At 44.2% G+C, this 20,616-nt stretch overlaps 1 protein-coding gene across 1 annotated transcript; it reads left to right on the top strand.

Moving 5' to 3' along the window:
- The first annotated feature begins 201 nt into the window (after positions 1-201).
- Positions 202-14,245, top strand: rsad2 (radical S-adenosyl methionine domain containing 2). The gene is made up of 6 exons (XM_085996375.1): positions 202-1,644; positions 3,963-4,124; positions 5,250-5,479; positions 7,117-7,266; positions 7,992-8,024; positions 9,911-14,245. The coding sequence occupies exons 1-6, from the start codon at positions 1,338-1,340 to the stop codon at positions 10,073-10,075; spliced, it is 1,047 nt and encodes a 348-aa protein (XP_085852501.1). The 5' UTR covers positions 202-1,337; the 3' UTR covers positions 10,076-14,245.
- The last annotated feature ends 6,371 nt before the right edge of the window (positions 14,246-20,616 follow it).

The following is a 20,616-nucleotide window of genomic DNA, read 5'->3' as shown; positions in this document are numbered from 1 at the left end:
TGATGGTCATATAGAAATAGAGCAGTTGGAAGGCAAAACAAAGGGGTGACACACAAATAGACAGTGGGGTAGAAGCAGATTTACAGGGAGAGAGATACAAACCCTGAGTATCTGATTCTGAAGAAATAAGGGACGTGCACCTCATGACGGAGGGATCTGGGGGGGGGGGTGGTCGCTTGCCTGGCCAAATTTTCCTGTTATCTCCTTCCTAATGTGTTCTGCTTATAGATCAAGGCTACCAACAGCCACAGATAGAGTAATCCTGCAGGAAGGATTTATTGTTATGCAGAGGACCATGGAGTGAATGGCAACTTCATGGTCCTTTGAAAAGGAATCCCAAAGCAGTGAGCAAACAAGCACGGAACTAATTTATCTTATGAATTCTCTGAATGGCACCATGAGGACGATGCCCACTCAGTTGTAGGAGTCTCTTATTGCCAGATTTGACAGACTGGGGTGATACTTGGAAAAAAACAGTCCCCGTGGACTGTCCTTATGTAGAGAGCTGCGATGGCAGGAGAAGGGTCTGAGGACTCAAGAATTCAGTACAAGTCCTCTCTCCAGCCAAAGGAGTGAGGAAGTGAGAGTGAGTGGGCAGATGCAGGCAGCCACTATGTTGTGAGACATGGCTCCAGCTGTTGCAGATATACTGAGTAATGCAGCGTGCACAGATTCAAAACTGACAGCAAGCTCGCGACAAAGTTGTTCCTCTCACTTGGGGCACTTTGCCACAGTCTTTAGATTGAGGAATCGGAAAAGCACGCCACACAGGGCCAGCAAGGGAAAGCACGAGCGTGAGGATTAGAGTAATCCGAACAATGTAAATGGCATCAGATAAATGGAAATCTTTTCATTTTTATCTTTTGCCTGGATACTGTTTGTTGGGTAGGATTTTTGTCAAGATTCTAAGTGCTGGTGCATGACAGAACGAGGGGCAATGCAGGTTGAGTGGAGGAAATGTGTGTCACATTCATGGCAAGTGCAGTGTGTTTGCTTTCATAGCACAACCGCCGGTTAACAATTGCAGGGAGCGTTTGTCTCGGGACAAATGTGTGTGTATCTATGAAAAGCCAGTACCAAAGTAACTAAAAAGATTCTCCACTAGATGCATGAGTCGAGGATCTGAAGGAAGCTGATGAAATCGATCATTGAACGGAGTTTCGATTTCTGTTCTAATGAATTGAAACCTTGCCTGCACAGAGACGTCACTGCCTTTCTGTCATGGGCTCTACAAATACACTGAGCCAGACCAAAACATTAAACACTCACCAGAACCGCTGGTGAGAAACGCTCAAAAAAAGTCAACAGCACTCGGAGGGGGGAGAAAAAAAACAACCATGTACGTGGCAGTTATTTGTGTTAAATTTCTGCTGCAAGCTTGCATCGACAAGGTGGGCGAAATCTCACTGTGGTTGATGAAGCTCATCGCGTTGGTTGAGTTTGGGATCGGTGAGAGGAGGCGGGAAAGGGTGAAGAGGAACGGGGAGAAGAGCAGAGAACAGAGAGCGATTCCCACCAGCGTCAATTATCACTTCACCCGCCAGTGCAACTACAAGTGTGGCTTCTGTTTTCACACCGCCAAGACATCTTTCGTGTTGCCCCTGGAGGAAGCCCAAAGAGGATTGAGGCAACTAAAAGCAGCCGGTAAGCAAAATGCGGTTTAGTTTCTCTTCATTCAGAATAATCATCTGCATACTGTTGTATATTGCAAGATTAATGGGGAGAGGATTAATGCACCCCTTATAAGTAGTATAAGTAGTAATAGCCCGTGAAACTTCTTTACATTGCAACGTTATGATAGCTAATGGGGTCCAGTATATCAGTTATCGGGTATGAATGAGTTAATTTAAAATGGGATTTTTTTTTAGGACATTTTTAAATTCGCGTACAGAGAGGTGTGTAGAAGGTACAGCTTATGGGAAAAGTTGGCCCCGATTTTCCCCGAGCTGTTGGGCGGGGTTCCAGGCGCGTGTGGGGGGGTGGATAATCCCGAATTTGGGGGGTTTCGTGTGGGTTTCCTGACGGCTCCAAACCACCCCAGGTTGAGCAGGTGGGCCGTCGGGTTAAAGGACTTTGAGGGGTCGATGTCGGTGTTCAGGTGAGTGATGGGTGCATGAGTGCAAAGGTAAGTGTGTTTGGTGTGTCTAAAGTGTGTAAAGAACTTTTACATACCTGTACTTACCTTAACAGCCTTTCTTCCTGTAGCTGTTGGGAGCCCATCGCTCAGCCGGCACTTAAAGCTGAACAGCTGCGATCTGTGAAAAGTGACAGCCTTCAGGTTTGAGTGCGGACAGTTCTAACTGAGTCTGTGCAGAAGGACTCAGGTTAGAACTCAAACTGTCAGTGTTTCACAGCTTCAAACAGCTGTGAAGCACTGATATTTCATTTGTCAAGAAATCTTGACAGATGAAATTGCAGTCTGTGACATCACCTGTTGCCGGGTGGCCCTTAATTGGCCTGCTGAGCCCGCTGGGCGGGCTTAACAAGGTCAATCAAGGGGAAATCGCGTGGATTGGCTGCATCTCGATGGAGGCGGGACTACAACCCTGAAAGTTGCAGTCCCGCCTCCTTCCCGACTTCTGAGTGAAAATCACCCCCAACGTTTCAGGTCGATGACCCTTTGTCAGAACTTCTGGACTTGACGTTGAGTTCAACAATTTGAGACCATAACCTCTGCCCCTATTGGCAGCTGTTGATGATTCTGCCATCCCCATTTGCAACATATAACCACTGCTGCCTTCCACCCGGTCACAGACCCTCCCTTTTATTCTTTCCTCCCCTTCTCCCCCCTTTCCCAGCCTCTGCATCTGCTTAAAATCTGTTGCATCTCTAACTTTTTCCAGTTCAAAAGGTCACAGACCTGAAACGTTAACTGTTTCTCTCTCCACGGATGCTGCCTGACCGGCTGAGTGTTTCCAGCATTTTCTGTTGTTGTTTCAGATTTCCAGCAGCCGCAGTATTTTGCTATTGTGATCTGCACGAACATTTGTGTGTTTTTGGGCGCAGGCGCATGGTCGACCCTGCCCCTTTTTTGTGCATGTGCACCCGATCCCCTTCTGCGCATGCGCGTTGTCACCGAGGTCAGGCCGCACATGCTCAGTACCCCACATTTGCAGCTGCAGGGCTCGAATTACACTTTGCAAAGTAACTGATCAGGTAGACAGGGAGGATCTAATTAACTCATTCCAGAGAAACTGCTGGGTGTGTCTTGTCCTCCAAGGGAACCAATCGGCGATCAGGACTTGTCATTCTAAGGGGACCAATCAGAGCTCTGGGTGTTGCAAATAAACACATCCCTTGGAATATGGACGGGACTTGTTTGGCCACATGGAGCTACAGCCGGCAATTAGCTACAGTGTCAGGGTAATGATGTAAAGTGCTGTAAGAAATAGAAATAGAGTACAGTGGGAGAAAGTCATGCTCAAGATGGTTCGTGCTCCAGTCATACCATCCAGTGTCAGCCTTGGCTCAGTAAATTAGTTACAGTACTTGGTTCAGCTCTGAAGTCATGGGGCGTATATGCTCACTATCCAACACTCTTCTATCAGCCAGTATTTTAGCACTGCGGAATTTAGCATGGGAAATAGGCTAATAGCTATAGCTGTTCCCGTATATTGGTGAACTGAAAATATTAGATTTCCATTGTTTGTTTAGTTACTGAACTGGGAGGCTCACAAAAATGAACCTTTCCTAGAGTATTCCTCTCAGGTGCCTGATGGTTGGGTACACAAGTTAATAATATGGTCACTGATGGGAGACCTTCTTACCACATCTTCAGAGACAAATTGACTGAAATAGCTTTGGTGTCCATGTACTTCATCCATTTTATTAATGATCTGGAGCCTGGGTTCCTTTTTCTAACTACACTGTGAGACAAAGGTTGGCAGGATTATCTTGATAGTGTTTCCTTAACTGTTGATATCTCGGGATTCGATTAAAACCATTTTTTTTGTCTTATCCAGGTATGGAGAAAATTAATTTTTCGGGAGGAGAACCTTTCCTACACAATCGTGGGGAGTTTCTCGGGAAGCTGGTACAGTACTGTAAACAGGAGCTGAAACTGCCCAGTGTCAGCGTTGTGAGCAATGGGAGTCGGATCACCGAGAAGTGGTTTAAAAACTATGGTAATTTGCTTTCTGCCCATACTCAGGTCTGGGAATGAGGATGCATGTGTCTATATATTATATTCTGATTGCAGTTTACATTCTAACTAAATACTGCTGAAAGGAGTTACAATGCAATAAATATGTACAAGAATAAAGTATCCTCTCCCAATGGCCCAGTTGATAAATGTACTGTTTGATGTGGACTTAAGCCATACAGAGGAAGATGCTGGTCTCAACAGTCAATGTCTAGGCTCTTGGGTGAGCTATCGAGGGTAGCTGGCACCAGCAGAGCCAAAACCCAGCAAGGTGCCAGTACCTTCAAAAGTTGCACCCCAGAGAAAACTGGTTGGGGTGGAATATTTGTTAAGCATATGCTAACATCATTTAAGGGCAGAATATCTTTCCTGAACCCATTTGTTCAACACTAGGCACATGGGAACGCCACCACCTCCAAGTTCCCCTCCAAGTCACGCACCATCCTGACTTGGAAATATATCGCCGATCCTTCATCGTTGCTGGGTCAAAATCCTGGAACTCCCTCCCTAACAGCACTGTGGGAGTACCTTCACCACACGGACTGCAGCGGTTCGAGAAGGCGGCTTACCACCACCTTCTCAAGGGCAATTAGGGATGGGCAATAAATGCTGGCCTCGCCAGCGACGCCCACATCCCATAAACGATTAAAAGAAAACTTTGAGCCTCTGACAACTGGAGCTGGGTATGAGAATAAACTCCTCGTTTCATAATACTACATTTACCCAGGACCCTCATAAAAAATGTTCATTAATATCAGACCAAGTGCATTAATGTGCTGTACCATGGACACTGGGCAATCTAGCTCAATGATTCCCCACCAAGTGAGTTCCCAGTTTCACTGGGGTATGTGGAGAGGTGCCAAGCATCAATGAGGCACCTTGCCTGAGGGAAGGGAGGTAAAATCAAAAGCCTGTCAACATCTCCAACCAGCTTGGTTACAGAGCACAATTTGTAGGGCCTCCACTCGGACTGCCTGTTTGTAACATGATACTAGATAGTTTTTCTCAGTTTTAATGCAGCAAGCAGAATCAACAATTGTTATTAACCAGCTTTTAAAACTATATATTGCTGCAGCTCAATGCTTAATATCAAACATTCATGTTACAGGCAAGGATCTGGACATTTTGGCTGTTTCATGTGATAGTTTTGAAGAGGACACCAATCGTCTGATAGGCCGTGGGCAAGGGAACAAAAATCACATCGAGAACCTCCTCAAAGTCAGACTGTGGTGCAAAGATTACAAAGTGGCTTTTAAAATCAACTCTGTCATCAACAGATTCAACATTGAAGAGGACATGAATGAACAAATCAGAATTCTGAATCCAGTAAGGTGGAAGGTAATTCAATGAATTCACATTTCTTGATTGTTATAAATTACAAGCTATAACACTTAAGAACATGGGGGGGGAGACGCAGAATTCTAGTGTAACTGTGGTGGGGACAATTGCTATTTTGGGTGGCTCCAAAATTCTGAGCTAGAGGGGGCAGGTTCTCCTTCTGCTCATCGGAATATGTGGAAAAGCCGGTAATTACACAATTGGCTTAGATTCAGGGCTGGGTTTGAACTTTTGGCTTTTTTTAAGGTTTAGTCATGATTTTTGGAGCTGTTGGTCAACTTAGACTAGATTTCTACATTGGCATGCATGAAATCACGTGTGCGAATGTCAAGTCAGGACATGTTTGGGTTTGGCTGTGATTTATCACGGCCCTGCCCCAATGTGGAATATTACTCCCGCCCCCCGCCCACTGCTATCTAGCCTCGTACATGAAGAAGTCCAATTGAGGGAACAGGGGAAGCAAAGTTTCACTTGGAATATCATTACAGGAAACTCTTTATTATCCGGCACCAACGGGACCGGCGTGGTGCCGGTTTATCAAAAAGTTCGGATTACAGAGAGATATAGTTAAAAGGTACGAGAGCTCCGTACACAGCAACAAATCCAGGCTTCCCTGTTGCTTAGCAACATGTGCAGGAACTCCGGCCACAGACCAAGCGTCCCTGTTGCTTAGCAACAAGTGCACGAACCGCAGTTACACAGCCACAGATCCAGGAACGGCCACTAATATGAAGTAAAACTTACCTGAACCTACTCCTGAATTTTGCCGGTTAACAGAGATTTCCGGTTATTTAGGTGCCGGTTAAAAGAGAGTTTCCTGCATTTTGTTCAGATGTGGATGTGAGTGTTCCCGTATATAGATTTGGAACTGAAATGGCAGAAAGCAGGTTACATCAGAAAGTGCTGTGGTGATCACGGAACCATCAGGTGCTGATGGGTGTGTAGCCTGAATGAGAAGTACTTCTAGCCTCTGTGTGCCCTAACGATAAGGTGGGACTGCGGTGGTAATATTGTAACTGATGGTTCACCTGGAAAAATATTCCAAAACATTGTTGTCCATTTTGCGTCAGTGGCCTGCGTTCAAATCCCGCTGAAAACGATCGAATTAATATTTCCTTTCTCTGTGGTTGTAAGGATGAAAGTGTGTGAAATTTGTTTTTGCCAGACTCAATCTGTTGGGCTCAAGTTCAGAGCAGGACACTGCACATAACTTAGCACTAACTGGCAATAATTAGGCAGTCTTACTTAGATAGGCCACATGAGCAGCATCGGAAATACAGGTAAAATACACTGTATAATGTCTCAGATAACTGGAAAACACATACTGGATGCATCGCATGAGCAGGTATGTTTGTGATAATGAATACTGTCTCGGACTCAGCCTTTCTCTGGGACTCTACCACAGAAGGCAGTTGAGGCCAACTTATTAAATATATTCAGGAAGGAGTTAGATATATTTCTTAAGGCTAAAGGGATCAAGGGATATGGGGATAAAGCAGGGACAGGGTACTGAATTTGGATGATCAGCCATGATCTCATTACATGGCAGAACAGGCTCGAGGGGCCGAATGGCCTACTCCTGCTCCTATCTTCTATGTTTCTATGTATAATTGAGATATTTATTTTATTCAATGCAGGTATTTCAGTGTTTGTTGATTGAAGGGGAGAATGCTGGAGAAGAAGCTCTGAGGCATGCAGAAACATTTATTATCAGCAGCAAAGACTTCCAGAGGTTTTTGGATCGACATAATGAGATCAAGTGCCTCGTGCCTGAATCTAATGAGAAGGTAAGAAGTGTAGGAAAAGAAACAAGTGGTAGTATCACTTGAGTAGCGACATTAGATGAGGGAAGCTTATTGGGCTTTCCTTTACATTTACGACCACCAGCAGTCAGCTTCCATCCTCTGTTAAAAGTGATTCATTTGAGCACATCTGCTATCACAGCTTTAGCTTTGTTCTTCGCTACTGGCAGCCAGCTGTGGACCTGATGGTCAATATGATGGCTACAGTCACATCTGCGACCCGAGTCCATCATTATGATGTCAATAAAAATGCATCTCTAAATCTGATGGGTTGATTTGTGATTTCAAATGAAAAGGAACAAAGTTGATCCCCTCCAATGAATTCTGCCTAAAGTGACAAAGATTCATCTGAAAAATCAGAAATATCCATAGCACATCCATATACCTAGCCTACAATAAGTACTGTTGCTATAGCGCATGATGATGCAAAATCTAAGAATTGTTGTAAGCCATTGTCCTGTTTTCCTTTTCTGATTACTGTTGGACTTTGCAGTAGTCGGCCAGTCCACATTAAGGACATACCCCATTGCATATATTATAATTGTAGATTTTCGTGTACTTCATCTTTAGTTTTATGTCTTTGTGTTGTTTCCACTGGTGTTGTTTTGGCTTTTGTACATATTCCTGTGGAATTGATTTAAAAAATGGCATCTCTGTTGAACAAATAACATAGTCATGGTTCTAATTCACATTTGTTGTCCACTCCACAGATGCGAGATTCCTACCTCATCCTTGATGAATATGTAAGTACTGTATTATTACACCTCACAGAATACAATGCACTCGTATCAATTGCCTACTACAGGAAACTCTTTATTATCCGGCACCAACGGGACCGGCGTGGTGCCGGTTTATCAAAAAGTCCGGATTACACAGAGATATAGTTAAAAGGTACGAGAGCTCCTTACACAGCAACAAATCCAGGCTTCCCTGTTGCTTAGCAACATGTGCAGGAAATCCGGCCACAGACCAAGCGTCCCTGTTGCTTAGCAACAAGCGCACGAACCCCAGTTACACAGCCACAGATCCAGGAACGGCCACTAATATGAAGTAAAACTTACCTGAACCTACTCCTGAATTTTGCCGGTTAACAGAGATTTCCAGTTATTTAGGTGCCGGTAAATCGAGAGTTTCCTGTAATACTGCCTATATAAAAAAGCGCATATAAAACGTTCATTTCTATAAAAAAAAAGTTGTTACTGTAATAGGACACTTTAATACAACATGAAGACATTCACACTAGCTATACTCTATGAGAAGGGCACAATTAAAAAGGGTGGTTGGAAGCACATTCAATAGTAACTTTCAAAAGGTAATTGAATATATACTTGAAATTTGAAGGCTATGTGGAAAGAGCAGGGGAAGGGGACTAACTGGAGGGCTCTTTCAAAGAGCCGGCACAGGCACGATGGGCTGAATGGCCTCCTTCTGTGCTGTATGATTATATATATTTTATTGAGGTGCACTAAGAGGAAGTGTGAGGACTATAGTCCATTCCACAGAGAACAGTGTTGTGCTCGCATCCATTTATTTCATACTCAGTCCAGCACTGCAAGATTTTTAAGAACAATTTATGATGGTTTCTAGATCTGGGAAATGTGGGCTCATGAAAATATGAGGGAACATCATTACATTGCTAAAGGGAGAATGATGGGTGCTCGTGTGAATGGCTTCCAAAACTATATCCGTCATTATACACACACAACAAATCTAATACAAATATTCAAAGTTCTGTTTGTGTTTGAAACATACCAAATCTTTTGACGTGGCAGAGATATTTTATTTCGTCTTTCTAAAGTCACATGTTTAAAAATTGAAATGGATGACAGGAAATGTTATGCTGATATTTATTTATTTGTACGAAAGGCCTATGTATGCAATAGGTGTCATTCTAAGCTTCTTTGGATATATTTCTGTTGTCACACTGCAATGAAATAACACTGTTATAATCCTGTGCACATGAAGCTTAATTGTTTCTCATGTGTACGAGTTTCCAGATATTTAAAATAAAAGACTCAATCCTGCAAGAATATACAAGAGTCTCCTGGTTCAGAGCTTGACTATCCAAGTTTACTGAAAACTCCCCAAACATAGGAACAAGTCTTATAATTTGTTCAAATTTCTCTGAATACAATGAATTCACTGAGGACCAGGCAAATAGTGCACACACCCACCAGTTATCAAGTTGGAACATCTTAAAATCTGATTTTTTAAAATAAATTGTGAAAAGTAACAAGTTTAGTAGTCTTTACTTGGTGCAGAAACAAAACACAGTGGCATAGATATTTCGCTGGAACTTAAAACTTCAGCAATGGTGTAAAACGGGCGCGTCGGATTGGCCACCCATCATATGACCTACCTGATGATTATTCTTTCCACTAAAGTCAATGGAAAGGAAAATTGGACAGCATGTATGAATGGGGAGGCTGCTCCAGTATCACCCATTTTACATCCTCACCCAAGTTGAAAGTTCCAACCATTATCACCTGTGGAATAAATAGAGGATGCATTTCAGAGGTGATTCATCAGATAGATCTGACAGATGATACATACTAATATAGTTTATGTCAATGTTTATATTTCCATATTTTTAATTATCTTTCCTCTCTGTTCTCTTAATATTTTTCAGATGCGCTTCCTAGATTGCACGCAAGGCAGAAAAGATCCATCCAAATCCATCTTGGATGTAGGCGTTGAGAACGCTATTAAATTTAGTGGGTTTGATGAGAAGATGTTTTTTAAACGTGGAGGGAAATATATATGGAGTAAAGCAGATATGCATCTGGAATGGTAACTGATTGTTGCTCTACCTTCATGCTTGTACATACAGGAAACTCTTTTTTATGCGGCACCGACGGGACCGGTGTGGTGCCGGTTTATCAAAAAGTCCGGATTACAGAGAGGTATAGTAAAAGGTACGAGAGCCCCGCACACGGCCACAGATCCAGGCGTCCCTGTTGCATGGCAACAGGTGCAGGAACCCCGGCCACAGACCAAGCGTCCCTGTTGCATAGCAACAGGTGCAGGAACCCCGGTTACACGGCCACAGATCCAGGAACGGCCACTAATATGAAGTAAAACTTACCTGAACCTACTCCTGAATTTTGCCGGTTAACAGAGATTTACGGTTATTTAGGTGCTGGTAAATCGAGAGTTTCCTGTATCATGAATAGAGTTCATGCTACACGTACATATTGTGCATTCAATTAGTGACTTTTCCAACTAGCATTGTCTGCAATAGTCAACATTCTGATAAAGCTAATCCTTTTACGATTAAATATTTCAGTATTTTGGACTATTTTAATTGTCCCAAAGAATACGACACTCAATGCTGTGTCCTTTCAACTACACCCTAGTTATACACAGCAATACGGGACGTACTTCTTGCGTACGTAAAATCACTGTACTGTACTAGTTTGCAGTTAAGTGCAGAACTTACAAGAATGGAACAAAACATTATTACAAAAGATTTTTTTTTTTAAATATGTTTTGCAATCTTTTCTGAAATGCCTTTGTACTTTAAAGATTTTTTATTGTCTGTATTGTAATGTGTTGAAAGCCTGTTTGAGCTAGAACTTAGGAGAAAGATCTGATGTGCATCCTGCTCCCAGAAAAAAACATTGTTGATATGCAGGGTACTACCGATTACTACATCTGAAAACAACAGAATCAATTGCAATATGAACCAACAGATTTTGTGAGATTGACTGTATTTTGAATGCTTAGAATTTTAATATATTTCAACCAGATTACAAGCTGATATGGGAGGACCATAAAAAATGTAACATTAATGGTCCAGGCATTTAAAAAAAAAAATTAAAATCTTCAATAACCTATTTTTAAGCAAAAACTCCAAGACAGGTTTTCACATTGATACAGTTGTGGTGTATATTTTCAACATGAAATTTATGTGTAACACAGAGAACTATTATTTGTACTTTGTAGAATAATAATGTAGGTTTTTATTTTTTTATATACTGAATGTTTGAATTGTATTAAGACATGATGCAAGGTATTTCAAAGTATATGTAGTCTGTTCTGTCAGTTCTTAGTGAATAATCACTTTACTATTAAATTCTATCCACTTGTTTTAACAAAAATGCTCACTTAGAAGTTAATCATCACTTATTTATACCATGTATGTCACTGTTCCAGCAGTGGTTTAGCTTTTTGCTTAAGGCACTGTTGGGACTATTTTGATACAACTTCCGAGTCCCAGTTTGTTCGGCGTGTCTATTGACATCATCACTGTGTCAGCCAATGAGTTGGAAGCAGGTGGGACTTGCAGCAAACAAGTGTATTTTACAGCAGACAAAGCAAGTACAGGAAACTCTTTTTTATCCGGCACCGACGGGACCGGCGTGGTGCTGGTTTATCAAAAAGTCCGGATTACAGAGAGGTATAGTAAAAGGTACGAGAGCCCCGTACACAGCAACAAATCCAGGCTTCCCTATTGCATAGCAACAGGTGCAGGAACCCCGGCCACAGATCCAGGCGTCCCTGTTGCATAGCAACAGGTGCAGGAACCCCGGTTACATGGCCATAGATCCAGGAACGACCACTAATATGAAGTAAAACTTACCTGAACCTACTCCTGAATTTTGCCGGTTAATAAGAGATTTCCGGTTATTTAGGTGCTGGTAAATCGAGAGTTTCCTGTAGCTGGGAATAGTGATTTGTTTCAAATCTTGGCAGAATGCAGAGGTACAGAGGGAAAAGAGTGGATATTTCATTCACTACTGATAAATTACCAAACAAAATATGTGAAGTCAAAAAGATGATTAACAAAAAGTTAATTGCAAAAGAAAATATAGGATCATTTTCTCTCTTATCACTCCTCTTATTTCCTTTCGTACTCACCTACCGTTGTTTTCTGTTAAGCACTGCGTATCCGCGCTCAATTTTTCTCTCAGATTTTCAGTACTCTGCCTTTTTCTCTCCTGGCCTGTGTCCTTTCACTGTTAATGTGTTCTCCTGTTCTTGCCACCTTTACTTTCCCTCAAAGCCTATTACACCTCTTACAATATCTTGCTTTATGTTTTTCTCATCATTTCACTTTATTGCACTGTACATATGAATAAAACTTTATCTTTTGGTCTTTGCTTCTCTCACTCATTTGTTTGTCTGTCTTAGCTGCTATTTTTTCCTCTCCCTGTCCTGGTCCATTTTTTCCCTTTTGTTTACCTCTCTTTTTAAAAAAAAAAATGTTTTCCTCCTCTCTAGATTTCCCAATCAGCTTTTGTTACATTTCTTTCTGTATCCACATCCGCGTATATTCATGGTGCCCATCCGGCCTTATTCTGAAACCCTGCAGCAAATGATCCAATTCCACCACATTACCGAGAGTACCCTCAATCCAAATCGTCTTCCACACAAACACACAGTGGGCACTCATGTACTGCTGATCATCATGTAACTAAACGAAAGTTGCATAGGAATTTGCCAACTGTACCTCTTCACACAGCAGACTGATTCTAATTTCAAAAAGAATGTGCGGTATAAAAAATTGGGGTTGGATTGGTTTACAGGAAAAAATAAACCTGAAAGGGAGCTAGTCCGCATGTTTCATTTGATCTCAGAAAACATTACTCTGGTTTATTTTTCCAGTAAATCACTGAGTGTCATTGTGTATCCTATATTAGTAAAGATTTTGTAATTGTCTGATTCTTATCTGTTCTTAATAGCAATATACAAATTATTTCATACTTCTAACTTTGGATGGAATTTACAACAACTTGCATTTATATAGCTCCTTTAACATGGTAAAACATCCCAGGGCGCTTCACAGGAGCGTTATCAAACAACATTTGACACCGAGCCACAGAAGGAGATATTAGGACCAGAAAGAGTTAGGTTTTAAGGAGTGTCTTAAAGGAGGACGGCGAGGTGGAGAGGTTCAGGGAGGGAATTCCAGAGCGTAGGACCGAGGGAGATCGCCAGAAGTGGAGTGATGAAAATCAGGGATGTGCGGGAGGCCAGAATTGGAGGAGCGCAGAGATCTTGGAGGATTGCAGGGCTGGGGGAGGTTGCAGAGATAGGGAGGGGAGAGGCCATGGAGGGATTTCAACACAAGGACGAAAATTTTAAAATCGAGATGTTGCATAACCGGGAGCCAATGTAGGTCAGCGAGCACAGGGGTGATGGGTGAATGGAACTTGGTGTGGCGTCATCTGTGATTGAAGTCTGATTGATGGGTGTGTGATTAATTGAAGTCTGATTGATGGGTGTGTGATTAATTGAAGTCTGATTGATGGGTGTGTGATTGATTGAAGTCTGATTGATGGGTGTGTGATTGATTGAAGTCTGATTGATGGGTGTGTGATTGATTGAAGTCTGATTGATGGGTGTGTGATTGATTGAAGTCTGATTGATGGGTGTGTGATTGATTGGCATTTCGGGTCGGTGGCCCTTCGTCGGGGCTGGGAGTGGGGGGGAGTTGGAGATGGAACAGGTTTTTGGGCGGGTGTGGGAGCGGAGGGGGATCTGTGGAGGGTGGGGGAGATTGGGGGGCAGGGGGGAATGATGGTGTGGCCGGGGTGGGGGAGACAAACGGAAATCCTGTCCTATCGCAGACCTTCCCTTTTGTTCTTTCCTCCCTTTCCCTGCCCCTACACTTGCTTGGGGGCCTGTTCCATCTCCAACTTTTTCCGGTTCTGGCGGGGCAGTCATCGACCTGGGGCATTGGCTCTATTTCTCTCTCCACAGATGCTGCCTGACCAGCTGAGTATTTCCAGCATTTCAGATTTCAAGTATCCGCAGTATTTTGCTTTTGTTTTAGGATATTTGGTTAATGGTGTTTGGAATTTTTAAATTTATATTGGCTTATCCAAGATTCAGTACAGTGGAACTGATGTATATATTAACAATTATATTTTTGTATATATAATGCTGCCATTTCCTTGCAATGTTATTTTGTACCAATAAGTGCTTTAACATTTTGAATAAAGTGAATAATTACGCAGTGCCTACTTTGTATTCAAATTCTTTTGAGGGTAAATTTCTTTAAGGATAATACAGCACCTGTTTAGTTAATAGTAAGCAGAGCTTTTCCACTGTACTTTCATAAGAAGAGCCACGGAACCCCCAGATAAATGGTGTCAATGAAGTTATGGCAGACAAGCAGGAGAACCCCCGCAGAAATTCATCCTCCAGGATACGCTAAATTGTCAGTTTTCTCCACTGACTGACCTGCATTTTCTGTTTGCAATTTCCAGCACTTTTTTCCCCCTTTTGTTCACCCTGTTACACACTGCGGGATCCTTAACAATCCTAACTGCCTACAGTTTTGGTCTCCTTATTTACGGAAGGATATACTTGCATTGGAGGCAGTTCAGAGACGATTCACTAGGTTAATTCCAGAGATGAGGGGGTTGACTTATGAAGAAAGGTTGAGCAGGCTGGGCCTATACTCATTGGAATTTAGAAGAATGAGAGGTGATCTTATTGAAACATAAGATACTGAGGGGGCTCGACAAGGTAGATGCAGAGAGGATGTTACCACTCGTGAGGAAATCTAGAACTCGGGGGCATAGTTTCAGAATAAAGTGTCGCTCTTTTAGAACTGAGATGAGGAATTTCTTCTCTCGGAGGGTCGTAAATCTGTGGAATTCTCTGCCCCAGAGAGCGGTGGAGGCTGGGTCATTAAATACATTTAAGGTGGAGATAGACAGATTTTTGCAAGATAAGGGAGTGAAGGGTTATGGGGAGCAGGCAGGGAAGTGGCTTTGAGCCCAAGATCAGCCATGATCTTGTTGAATGGCGGAGCAGGCTCGAGGGGCCAAGTGGCCTATTCCTGCTCCTATTTCTTATGTTCTAAGAAGATGGCCTGGAATTTTCTCCATGGGTGCATTCGGCACAGCACTATTAAGAGTCTGCAATCGGGGAAGCTATGCAATTTTTAATGTGATACACGTATATGATAAGAAATACATTCAAAAAATACAGAAATAATAACAGAAAATGCTGCAAACACTCAGCAGGCCAGGCAGCATCCATGGAGAGAGAAAAACAAGAGTTTACGTTTGGGGTCTGTGACCCTTCGTCCGAACTGGGAAAAAGTTAAGAGATGTAACAGATTTTTAAGCAGGTGCAGAGACAGGGAAAGCGGGCGGGGAGGAGGAAAGAACAAAAGGGAGGGTCTGTGACTGGGTGGAAGGCAGGTGAGATTAAATGTTGCAAATGGGGATGGCAGAATCATCAACAGCTGCCACCTGAAAAAATAGGGGCAGAGGCTATGGTCTGAAATTGTTGAACTCAATGTTGAGCTTCACTGGAACATGGTGTGGAGATGCCGGTGTTGGACTGGGGTGGACAAATGTAAGAAGTCACACAACACCAGGTTATAGTCCAACAGCTTTATTTGAAATCACAAGCTTTCGGAGCGCTGCTCCTTCTTCAGGTGAAGTGGAGAAATGCATAAAGACACAGCTTATATAGTCAGAGAATCATGTCAGATGTTTACAGGTAACCTTTCCAACTGCCATTTATCACACCTCGGCAGAGAGATAATCACAGCAGTCAAAGGTGTGAATGGTGTCCAAACAGGTCAGTCAGGGAAACATTACATCAAAGAACAATGAGGTGGGGTCACAAGGGGTCAAATATTGCAGATGCTGGGGTCTGTATGAAAAACAAAAAAACAGACAAGAAACATTTTTTTTGGCTGGAAATCACAGCAGGTCCAGCCACATCTGTGTGGAGAGAACAAGCCAATGTCGACTCGAGTCTGGATTACCCTGCATCAGGTGGGGTTACATGTAGCGTGACATGAACCCAAGATCTCGGTTAAGGCCGTCCTCATGGGTGCGGAACTTGGCTATCAGTTTCTGCTCGACGATTTTGCGTTGTCGTGTGTCTCGAAGGCCACCTTGGAGAATGCTTACCCGAAGATCGGAGGCTGAATGTCCTTGACGGCTGAAGTGTTCCCCGACTGGGAGGGAACACTCCTGCCTGGTGATTGTTGCGCGGTGTCCGTTCATCCGTTGTCGCAGTGTCTGCATGGTCTCGCCGATGTACCATGCTCCGGGGCATCCTTTCCTGCAACGTATGAGGTAGACAACGTTGGCCGAGTCACATGAGTATGTACCATGTACCTGGTGGGTGGTGTCCTCATGTGTGATGATGGTATCTGTGTTGATGATCTGGCATGTCTTGCAGAGGTTGCTGTGGCAGGGTTGTGTGGTGTCGTGGTCGCTGTTCTCCTGGAAGCTGGGTAATTTGCTGCGAACGATGGTCTGTTTGAGGTTAGGCGGCTGTTTGAAAGCGAGTAGTGGAGGCGTGGGGATGGCCTTAGCGAGGTGTTCGTCGTCATCGATGACATGTTGAAGGCTGCGAAGAACATGGCGTAGTTTCTCCGCTCCGGGGAAGTACTGGACGACGAAGGGTACTCTGTTGGTTGTGTCCCGTGTTTGTCTTCTGAGGAGGTCTATGCGATTTTTCGCTGTGGCCCGTCGGAACTGTCGATCGACGAGTCGAGCGTCATATCCCGTTCTTACAAGGGCGTCTTTCAGTGTCTGTAGGTGTCCATCGCGTTCCTCCTCGTCTGAGCAGATCCTGTGTATTCGCAGGGCTTGTCCATAGGGGATGGCTTCTTTAACGTGGTTAGGGTGGAAGCTGGAGAAGTGAAGCATCGTGAGGTTGTCCGTGGGCTTGCGGTAGAGTGAAGTGCTGAGGTGTCCGTCTTTGATGGAGATTCGTGTGTCCAGGAATGAGACTGATTCTGAGGAGTAGTCCATGGTGAGTTTGATGGTGGGATGGAACTTGTTGATGTTATCGTGTAGTCTTTTCAGTGATTCTTCGCCGTGGGTCCATAGGAAGAAAATGTCGTCGATGTATCTGGTGTATAGCGTTGGTTGGAGATCCTGTGCAGCGAAGAAGTCTTGCTCGAACTTGTGCATGGACACACGAATCTCCATCAAAGACGGACACCTCAGCACTTCACTCTACCGCAAGCCCACGGACAACCTCACGATGCTTCACTTCTCCAGCTTCCACCCTAACCACGTTAAAGAAGCCATCCCCTATGGACAAGCCCTGCGAATACACAGGATCGGCTCAGACGAGGAGGAACGCGATGGACACCTACAGACACTGAAAGACGCCCTTGTAAGAACGGGATATGACGCTCGACTCGTCGATCGACAGTTCCGACGGGCCACAGCGAAAAATCGCATAGACCTCCTCAGAAGACAAACACGGGACACAACCAACAGAGTACCCTTCGTCGTCCAGTACTTCCCCGGAGCGGAGAAACTACGCCATGTTCTTCGCAGCCTTCAACATGTCATCGATGCGACGAACACCTCGCTAAGGCCATCCCCACGCCTCCACTACTCGCTTTCAAACAGCTGCCTAACCTCAAACAGACCATCATTCGCAGCAAATTACCCAGCTTCCAGGAGAACAGCGACCACGACACCACACAACCCTGCCACAGCAACCTCTGCAAGACATGCCAGATCATCAACACAGATACCATCATCACACATGAGGACACCACCCACCAGGTACATGGTACATACTCATGTGACTCGGCCAACGTTGTCTACCTCATACGTTGCAGGAAAGGATGCCCCGGAGCATGGTACATCGGCGAGACCATGCAGACACTGCGACAACGGATGAACGGACACCGCGCAACAGTCACCAGGCAGGAGTGTTCCCTCCCAGTCGGGGAACACTTCAGCCGTCAAGGACATTCAGCCTCCGATCTTCGGGTAAGCATTCTCCAAGGTGGCCTTCGAGACACACGACAACGCAAAATCGTCGAGCAGAAACTGATAGCCAAGTTCCGCACCCATGAGGACGGCCTTAACCGAGATCTTGGGTTCATGTCACGCTACATGTAACCCCACCTGATGCAGGGTCATCCAGACTCGAGTCGACATTGGCTTGTTCTCTCCACACAGATGTGGCTGGACCTGCTGTGATTTCCAGCCAAAAAAAATGTTTCTTGTCTGTTTTTTTGTTTTTCATACAGACCCCAGCATCTGCAATATTTGACCCCTTGTGACCCCACCTCATTGTTCTTTGATGTAATGTTTCCCTGACTGACCTGTTTGGACACCATTCACACCTTTGACTGCTGTGATTATCTCTCTGCCGAGGTGTGATAAATGGCAGTTGGAAAGGTTACCTGTAAACATCTGACATGATTCTCTGACTATATAAGCTGTGTCTTTATGCATTTCTCCACTTCACCTGAAGAAGGAGCAGCGCTCCGAAAGCTTGTGATTTCAAATAAAGCTGTTGGACTATAACCTGGTGTTGTGTGATTTCTTACATTTGTTCACTGGAACAGGGAAAGAGGCCGAGGACGGAGAGGTCAGAGTGGGAGTGAAAGTTATTTCAGATTTCCAGCATCCGCAGTATTTTGCTATTGAACAAAAAATACAGTGCAGGTCTCAGTGAGGATATTTTTTTTTTAAATGCTCAAAAAATGTCAATAAAGCACCAGAAAAAAATGACCGTTTCCTGCTGCGCCTGAAAATCTGGTTGTAATTTGAAGAGACCTGCTGAGCAAGTGTACAAGTGTAATTTGGGAGTGGGACCATTGGAAAGGAGAAGGCGGAGGTGTGACCTAATAGATGTCTTTAAAATTATGCAGGGGTTCAATAGGGTAGACATAGAAAAAATGCTTTCACTTGTGGAAGAGTCCAAAACTAGGGGTTATAAATATAGGATAAGTCACTAATAAATCCAATAAGGAGTTCAGGAGAAACCTCTTTACCCAGAGAGTGGTGAGAATGTGGAACTTATTACTACAAGGAGTAGTTGAGGCAAATAGCATAGATGCTTTGAAGGGGAAGCTAGATAAGTGCATGAGGGAGAAAGGAATAGATGGATAGGGTTAGATGAAGTAGGATGGGAGGAGGCTCGTGTGGAGAATAAACACTGGCATAGACCTATCGGGCCGAATGGCCTGTTTCTGTGCTGTAAATCCAATGTCATTATTATGGGCGGAGGGATCAACAGTGTTTGTCCAATTGCACTTACGCACAACATTCCACGGCCATGTTCGTGCCCGTGTGGCCCTGGAGATGGAGCACGCAGTGTCCGCCGACACGCTCGAGGCCTTCTGCGACCGGTGGCATAATCACCACCTCCCCCACCCCGCCCCCCCGACCAACAATATTTTGATTTAATTTGTTAAGTTTCCTTTAATTTTTATTTGTTAAGTTACAGTTTATTGTTTGCACAAAAAGAGCTACACACAAAATTCCGCAATTGCCTTGAGGCCGCCTATTTTGATTTGGATCCAGACTGCATGTGTCTGGATGCAAATAGGCAAAACATTTCAGGCCATCGATACTTTTCCAGGTCGACCTACTCCAAGAATCAACACTTGGAGTGCAGGTCCACAGATCCCTGGCCAAGTAGAGACGCTTAAATGAAAAGTCGGTAATAAATACAATAACCGTTGTCCATAAGTTTTCCCTCGTCCTGATCCTCTTCCCTTTCTTCCTCGGAATACTTGCCTTTATTAGCCAAGGCATAGAATACAAGAGCAGGGAGGTTATGCTTGAACTGTATAAAACACTAGTTAGGCCACAGCTAGAGTACTGCGTGCAGTTCTGGTCACCACATTACAGGAAGGATGTGATTGCACTAGAGAGGGTACAGAGGAGATTTACGAGGATGTTGCCTGGGCTGAAGAATTTTAGCTACCAGGAAAGATTGGAGAGGGCTGGGGTTTGTTTTCTTTGGAACAGAGAAGGCTGAGGGGGGACCTAACTGAGGTGTATAAAATTATGAGGGGTCTAGATAAGAGTGGATAGGAAGGACCTATTTCCCTTAGCAGAGGGGTCAATAACCAGGGGGCATAGATTTAAAGTAATTGGTCGGAGGTTCAGAAGAGATTTGAGGGGAATTTTTTTTCACCCAGAGGGTGGTGGGGGTCTGGAACTCACTGCCTGAACGGGTGGTAGAGGCAGAGACCCTCACCACATTTAAAAAGTGCTTGGATATGCACTTGAAGTGTCCTAACCTACAGGGAAAGTGGGATTAGGCTGGAGAGCTCTTTGTGGGCCAGCAGGAACACGATGGGCCGAAATGGCCTCCTTCTGTGCTGTAAATTTCTATCCGTCAGAGGGCTCCGTACCACAAACGCTCCTGCAGGTCTCAGACATCGTATTTACACCGCCGTTCTCCTCCAGATAGCAGTGTGTCCGCTGCAGCTCCCAGTCCAGTGTTGTTCCCTGTGGAACAAAAGCCCAGCGGCGGAGTCTCTGAACATCATCAACACCAGTCGTGTCCCGGTGGGCTTTAGATTTTTAAACTGTGTTAATCGCCCCGTACTCACTCACTGAGGGGGCCGGGGCCGGGGCCAGAGCTCGA

Source organism: Somniosus microcephalus, chromosome 9, assembly GCF_052327205.1.
Source record: "Somniosus microcephalus isolate GS21.2 chromosome 9, FLI_Smic_1.0, whole genome shotgun sequence".
In the NCBI taxonomy this organism is placed as follows: Eukaryota; Metazoa; Chordata; class Chondrichthyes; order Squaliformes; family Somniosidae; genus Somniosus; species Somniosus microcephalus.
The sequence above is the reverse complement of the archived record's forward strand: the minus strand, read 5'-3'. Positions and strand labels throughout refer to the sequence as shown.